The 7911-nt window shown below is 48.2% G+C and overlaps 1 protein-coding gene across 2 annotated transcripts in view; it reads left to right on the plus strand.

The window, feature by feature from the left end:
* The first annotated feature begins 1030 nt into the window (after window positions 1-1030).
* Mmd (monocyte to macrophage differentiation associated) overlaps window positions 1031-7911 on the plus strand; it is a 25593-nt gene continuing 18712 nt past the window's right edge. Inside the window, exon 1 of one of the 2 annotated variants that reach the window (XM_050156864.1) lies at window positions 1031-1320. In XM_050156864.1, coding sequence (XP_050012821.1) covers window positions 1222-1320 — 99 coding nt within the window. In that variant the 5' untranslated portion in view covers window positions 1031-1221. The remainder of the gene's footprint in view (window positions 1321-7911) is intronic. The other variant, XM_050156863.1, reaches the window with a different exon arrangement.

Here is a 7911-nt window from a genome sequence, read left to right on the forward strand (position 1 = left end):
TGCATCCTTTGATGGGCACCTAGGCTGACTCGATCACTTAGCTATTGTGAATGACGCCACCTTTCAAAGCCTTGGCTTCCTTACCTGTGAAATGAGTAACACCATATCCATTCCTGCCAAGACCAATGCAATTGTGGAAAGTTCCTCTCGGCCCTTAAAGAAACTAGAATAGTGGGTGGAACAATCCCCCAGGGTCAGGATGCTTCAGTTCATTACAAGCAGAGTAAACACTCTCCTGAACCTGGCCCTAAGCCCCCCAAGAAGGTGTTTTGAGCAGTGGAGGTTGGGTGTGGGCGGGATTCCTGGAGTGATCATGACCTGCTCTGCAAATGTCAACCACTTTCCTATTTCCGGTATTCCTCTGACTATGTTCACTACTTCTCACCTTATCTCTCCTTATAAACTGCTCTTCTGGCAAGCCCTCTTAGTTTTAAGAACAGTTAGTTAAGGGTCCCGATTTCTTTTTGAATCTCTTAAGTTAAAAAAAAAAATAGAAAACAAAATGGATGATATTAGATCTCTCCAGGAGAATCCACCTTTCTTGGAGACTTCAACCTCTTCTTCACAGGCTAGACATGTTAACAATTTGTCTTCCCAGTAGCGTAAGTGGTGAAGAAATAAATAAAAGGAAGGACGCGGAACTGAATGAAGGATAAATAAACGGCGCGGAGCCAAGATTAGAAGGCAGAGAGGGGTCCTTGCTTGCTGCCACTTCCTGCACAGCTGCTTTTGAGATCATGGGGCCGTCTCCTACACAAGGTTTCTTCCTCTTGGTTTCAGCTCACACTGCTCCAAGCTTTAATGAAAAGCACCGCCCTCCCAGCGCTCCTCCCCTTTCCGCTAACCCCGCCCCTCCTCCCTGAGGTTCCGCCCCACCTTTCGAGCTTCAGGGGAAATGAATGGCAGCGGAGCCGCTCGCCGCTCCGGGTATTGATTGGCCACTGGGCGCGGTGACGCGCAGGCGGCCGCGGGCGCACGCAGCGGGCGGAGCCGGCGGGGGCGGAACCGGGCTCCGGGGCGGGGCGCGGGCAGCCGGGGGCGGAGGAGCCGGGGAGGCGGGAGGCGGGAGGCTCCCGGGCCGTTTAAGCGGCCTCCCTCCCGCCCCCAGCCGCCTGCTCTGGCTCCGGCCCTGTGCTGACCCCCGGCGTGGCCCACTCCGGCCCTGCCCAGCTGCGCGGCTCCCGCCTGGCACGCCGGCGGCCTCGCGAGCGGCTCAAACCCATGAGGCCCGCGCGCCCCGCCGCCGGTGCAGACGAGACGGAGCTCCCGGCCCCCGCGGAGGAGCGGAGGATCAATGCGGTTCAGGAATCGATTCCAGCGGTGAGAGCGCTGCAGGGCGCGTGCTCCATCCCGGGGAATCCCGAGCCTCGACCCGGACCGGCTCCCGGGGGGACCCCCAGTCCTGCGATCCCCTTCCTCCAAGCCGCTCGGGATCTGTGCCCCGGGACTCCGCGTCTACCTTGCCTCCTCCATCGGCTTGCACACCCAGCTTTGGCCCTTGCGATCCCCATCCAGACACAGTTTCTGCTTGCTCCAAGCGCCCCACCCCAACCTCAGAGCCCCTCGAGTCCACTCAGGGCCTTATGCAAACATCCTTGAACAAACCCCGTGTGAGGTCTCTTGGGGCTGCTCCAGCACCCTGTGGCGGCGGTATTTGTCTTACAGCGCGGTAGGGGGTCTTGTTTGAGCGTTTAGGGTGTTTTTGTCCGTGACTGGCCCTAGAGACTGGGAAACTGAGGCATGCTTCCCAGCGTCCAGCTTGGCTCGATGGTGTCGAATCTAGAGGTTCTGAGGCTAAGGGCCCCAGTGGGTTACTATTTGGGGATTTTTGTCAGGGGCAGGTTAGCATTCAGGTGGAGACTTGCCTTTGAGACGCCTGTTTAGGAAATGGGGAGGAAGAACCGAGGAGACGCCACCGGAAGGCCGGTCGGCTGGTCTACAGCGGAGAGGTGGTGGGGACGCCCGAACTGGAGGGGCGCGGAGGCCATTCTCTCGGGATACCTACCCGGAATGAATGATGAAGGCTCTGGCCTTTTGTTCCCAAAGAAAGCTCTGGGCTTTTCTGTTTCTTTTAAGTGGGTGAAAGTTCAGCCGTCGGGTGTCTGGTAACTCTCCATCCCTTTGTCTGAACCTGGCAGCCATCCCCATTCTCAGTCCTTCACCACTAACAGGCTAGCTTACTGTGAGGTGCCAGGGAATCCAAAAGCAGAAATGCGTGAAATCTTCCAGGCAGGCTATTGAGTTTCACGTGGTCTTGTTTTTTGTTTGTTTGTTTTAGTTTGTTTTTTAATTTCAAAATGCAAACCCACGATTTAGTTTTCCTCTCCGGTCTTTTCAGCCATTAATAATGCTTATTTCATTCCTCCCCAGTCCCAAAGTGTAAAGGAGCCGATACATAAAAAGGATCAGTGTGGTCTTTGACATCAGTTAGAGGGGCTCAACTTGAAGATTTGGATTGCCTTCCGAATATTGCTTATTGCCTGGCGCCTGACACTGTTCTTGGAGGGGAACTACTACTATCCATGTCAAAGGCAAAAGGGCCTTGGTCTTCTTTCTCTTTTAGAACCTCGTGTATTTCAAACAGACTGGAAGATGTGTGAGCCTCTTGCCCTGTATATGTTGTTGGTTTGATCTGGTGTTCTCCTCTACACCTCTGTGGGCTTCCTGCTTTCAGAGAACAGTGGCTACATTCTGAAAAATTACCCCTTCCCTTTTCGATGAAGAGTTTGTATTTCTTTCCTGTCCCTTTGAATACTTGTGTAAAAAGAAGGAAAGTGTCTCTTTCTGTTTGTTACACTAACACACAAACAGCTCTAGGATGGAAAAATAAAAGCCACTTCAGCTGACTGAGCAATCTCTTTGATGGGCAGGATTTGCTCTCATCCTATTTTGCAGTCTTTTACCCATTGAAAAATTAGAAAACACGGAGATTATCTTTTGGAGTATCATGGGATGTAATTTTTGAGTGGTTGCATGTTGTTGCTCTCCACAAATACTACTTGTGTCTTTCTTGATGATCCCTAGGACTCCTTTGATTTTGATTGCTGTAATCCCTTCATTACCTGTTTTTCTATTATAGGCTAGATTGGAAAGCTGTTTGTGAGCATCAGTTTGACTTGAAAATAAGCCTCCAAATACAAAGTAATGTTCAAACAGCCCTGCTTATTATGATCCACACATTAAAATGTCCAAAGTAGCACTCCACATATGTTTCTGTTCATTAAATATCTTGGTGTACTATTTACACATAGTGACATGCAGGTAAATTACAGAGGCTCTACGGCGGGGTTGGGGGGGAGAGCTGTGAGGCGACCCATTGTCTTTGAACTGTGCCCTTTTCCCTGATAGCTGCGTTGGGACTCAGCTGAAGAACAGTTCCTTAGACCATAGTTTATGTGCTGCCTCAATAAAAGAACACCCTGCAGATCCACTCAGAGTGGAAACTCTGGTTCCTGTGGCTTTGGATCATCTTCCAGACGGCTGCCATTTTTATATGGAGGAAGACTGGAAGGGAAGAGTAAAACAGTGGTGGCTCCTTAAAAAAAAAACAAACAAACAACAACAACAAAAACCCTACAGTGTGAAACACTTCCTCTGGGATGCAGCTTATCTTGTACCTTGCCTTATCCCTTTTAGTCTAGTCTCTCAAGACACCTAAGCACGTGCCTGCACACACACACATATACACACTCTCTCACACACACACTTCTCTAACAGCTCTGACAGGATAGTAACTGTTACCATTCAATTACTGCCTGTTTGTGCCAGCAGCTGGCTGGATACTTGCATAGTTTTGCATAGTTTTCAACTTACAAGCAATAGAAAAGCAGATAAGTTTAGAAAGTAACAAAGTCCTTGTCCGGAGTGGCGCAGGTAGTAATTGAACTCTCAGAGGAGTTCAGTTTCCTGTCTTTGCAGCCACGGTTCACTTACCCATCCTGTCTCTCCGCTAGAAAAGGACCGTTCTTCCTCAGCCCCAGCTGTGACTGCCCTGCTGATTAGGTTTTAAATCGAGTGCGTGGAAAAGCATCTTCAAAATCTAAAGCATGTCTGACGCTCTTTTGGAATGGTTCTTAGAGCATCGAACCACAAAATGGGGTGGTCTTCTCTCTCCCATCCCCCTTTAGTAATTGCCTAGAGGATCATCTGACCAATGCCATGCTCAGTCCTAAAAGGAAGCTGGCATGGCAGAAGGGTGCTGTGCACTGGGTGGATTAAAGCTGCAGCATCCAATGGTGTTGAAGAGGCCTTGAGGCGCTCCGTTGTCTTGGCTTTTGGTTTTCTGTTCATAAGACTCAGGGTTCCTTTGGCTTCGTGACTGCCTGTTGCCCTTCTGTGTGGAACCTGTGCCGTCTCCAGTAAAACCAGATTGACTATGGGTTATCTCTGTAGCTGGGAGGGCTGTATTTTTATCCATCCTTTCAACATTTACTAATTAAGCTTCAGCAAAAGATGAGCATTGTGCGTGAAACTGGAAATAACAGAGTAAAGACCACCCCCATAGATTTGTGCTACAGCGTGAAGAGACGGAATTACAACAAAACAAACATTTAGGAACCAAATTCTTACTGGTTATGGTAAGGGCTCCTCTTGGGTGGGAAAGACCAAAGTGATGCTTGCTGATGTCTGGAAAATCTCTTAGCATGTGACCTGAGTTAGCTTGGAGGAAGAGAAGCAAGTCGAATATTCTAAGGAGAAATAAAAAGCCAATGTCCTCAAGCAGATAAGACCTTCCTGGGTCAAAGACAAAGAAAGCTGGAGGCCAGATAGACAAGAAGGTGGCACCTTGAGCAAGGGGAGTAGCTACCGAGGCCTGTGGGTCAGGGATGCATCAAAGTGTTACCCTAAGCATTTTGGGAAGCTAAAAGACAAGTTTTAAGTAGAGGCACACACTACGATCTGTTTTTAATAGAGAGTTGTGGCTACCATATGAAAAAGAGTCTGTCTTGGGACAGGCAACAAGGCCAGTTATGAGGCTTCGGTATCACAGGTAAGAGATGTTGTGTGCTGGTTTTGTTTTTGTTGGGCACTGTGGAATTGCAGTGGCAAGCTGATTGGAAATATACTTTGAAAGTGCTGTTGACAGTGTTTGGACCTGGGGAGTGGGGACCACAGGTGACTCAACCCATGGGGTTCTGGTCTTCTGCCTATGAATTCTGCTGGACGAGCTGCAGAACTGCAGAGCCTGGTGCTTTGGTCTGGACTCAGTGTGCTGATGTTTAAAGGTTGGTGCTGAGCTGTTCTCTCCCTCCACTGCTTTGGAATTCTGCTGTAGGACAAAGAAGACATAAGAATAACCTAAAAGCCAGGGGCAAAAGGAATATTGAAACAGAAAGTGACTAAGGCCTGCTTCATTATTCGCCTTGTTAAATGAGATTGCCATACTCCAAACTAAATCAGAGCCCCTGCAGGTGTGTCCACCCAGTCCGTGGCCCACATACCTTTCAGGACAGCTGTGAATGAAGCCCAGTACATCGGTAGATGACACTGTCATGTCACAGTGACAGGTTGGGCACCCCTGCATGCTGGCTTCTCTGCCCAGGGCACTGAGGAGCTATTAGGTTGCTTTCTCATTAGATAGAGAAGATTTTTCACAAATGGGGGCCTTTTCCTTTCATCCTTAAACCTTTCTCCTTCTTTTGGCAGTTGGAGAGAGGAGGCTCAGCGTGTGGGAGTTTATTTGCATTTTGCATCTGCTTTCCCATTTCGGCCTCAGGAATGGTTTCTTCAGAAAAGGAAGGAGGGGGAGGAGGCTTGATTGCACTCTGGCACATCAAGGGAAATTGAAAACAATTGTATTATTATTTCCCAGCAGAACAATGGTGCGGACCTTTCTCATGGAACCCCACAGTAAAATGGTCTCAGGATAGCAGCTTTTTACCTTTGTTTATAGTAGAAAGCTCACCCCTCCACCAGAACAGGGTATGTCTGTCACAAGAGAGGAATCTCTCTCTGTATATATAGCTTCTCCCCTCCTCTTCTTCTTTCTCTTGTTTCCCTTTCTTTTTCCTCTGCACATGTATGCACAGGTGTGTGTGTGTGTGTATGTATGTGTTCATGTGTACGTGTGTATCGTACACATGCACATGGAGTCCAGAGGCTAGCAACAGGTGTCTTCAGCCACTCCAATGACTTCTGAGTCCGAGTAGCTCACTGAATTGGAGCTTACTAAGTGACTTAGGCTAAGTGACCAGTAGTGGGATTTACCTGTCCCCACATCCATAGCATTAGGATTACAGGTGCATGGACCTGTGCCTAGCTTTTTTTTTTTTTTTTTTTTTGTAATATCCATAGATACTTTACTAAGCCATCTCCCCTCCCTCCCACATTATTTTTAACCCGGATTCTTTCTACCGGGCAGAGACCAGCAGACATGGCCACACCGCTCCTTTCCTTGCAGAAGATGTGAAAGTCTATCCCCCATGCTGTGTAACGATCTGACTATTTTTAGACTCGGGCTGCTTGAGATAGAAGTTGCTATTTTCGTCTGCAGCCTGGTGGTGGGTAGACAGCTCCTACTTCACCCTACATGGAGCACTTTCCATTTCAGCCGACCTCAACCATCTGGGAAGCCTGCTCTTCCACCCTTTGGAATTCCTAGTAGGGTGCGCGCCTCGGAGCTCAGTTGTCACCTCTCCGGGCACGGATGTGGTGGATCCTCAGATTCTTGGGGCAGTACGGAAACATTCTTCCCCAGGGTGTAATTCCTGTTACTAATAAGAGCTGCTGCACAGCAGTGCTCTCATCCCTTAGGAAATGAGTGATACAATTTAGGGGATTGCCAGGGGAAAGGAGAGTAAGCTAGGATGTGCACATTGGCGTGCGAGGATAGCTTGGATCAATTCTGAAGCTGCTCGGTGGGTCCTTTGTCCTTCCATGGTAGTGAATACACTCAGAAAGTTAATTTGGGGTCTAGCTAGGCGTCTAGTCCAAGTGAAATGTCTTCACGGTCCCATGCCCAACCTGTACTGGGGATGGACTTTTCGGGGACTCCCTGTTGTGTCTTTCATTATTTGATCTGAGGATACCAGGTTCTTTCTAATCGGGGGAAATTAGTTTGTCTTTTTTTTTTTTTAAATGGTTTAAAGATTGGTGAGATTGGGTACTGGCAAACAAGCAAAAAGACCTCCAGACTGTCTGGATTAAAAAAAAAAAGGCTTTTGTTTTGCCTTGGTTTTTTTTGTTTTGTTTTTGTTTTACTTTGTTTTGTTTTGTTTTGGTGCTTTGCTTGTTGACAGGTGGAGCTCTGGGATTTCAAAGCCCTCAAGGCTTTTACCCCTTTGTTTCTCTGTGCCTGGTGTGTGTGTGTATGCGAGCACATGCGTGTATGTATTTTAGAGCCACGGCATAAAGGACTAACAATGTGTGTGGTGTTTGAAGCAAACTTTTTTTGCTCCAGGAGCACGGAGGTAAAAATGTGCCCCGTTGTTTAGGTGGCCTGGACGCAGCTGGGTATCAAATAAGCTGCCTGGTGCCAGAACAGGTAATACAATACAGGAAAACTAGTCTGGCAGGCCCTCTAATGTAGGATGCAGGCTGTGCAGATCTGCATACAGAAAGCGTAAGGTGTCGTGTCCTGAGTGAGAAAGCAGAAACCTTTCAAATGCAGTGTGTACCCTTTTGTTTAGTGACAATAACTAAAAGGCAGGGCAGGAGAGGGGGAGCGGAAATCCTTACTTTAAGATTTAAAACTTGGTTATGCCCCACACCTTTGATTTTGGGGTTGGGGGGCACAATGAGTTTGATACGGTTTCTGTTTGCTTTTGCTTGGCACGAGGTTTGTCTGTTGAGCAAACTCAAGGGCTGTTTCATCAAATAAACTAGATGTTTGCTTTAGATTCAGTGTTGCCGAGGGCCAAGTTGACACCTCCTTAATGGCTTTGGTTTTCTTTTTTTTTTTTTTTTTTTTTT

Source organism: Alexandromys fortis, unplaced genomic scaffold (assembly GCF_014885135.2).
Source record: "Alexandromys fortis isolate MF-2015 unplaced genomic scaffold, M_Fortis_MF-2015_v1.1 scaffold_31, whole genome shotgun sequence".
Lineage (NCBI taxonomy): Eukaryota > Metazoa > Chordata > Mammalia > Rodentia > Cricetidae > Alexandromys > Alexandromys fortis.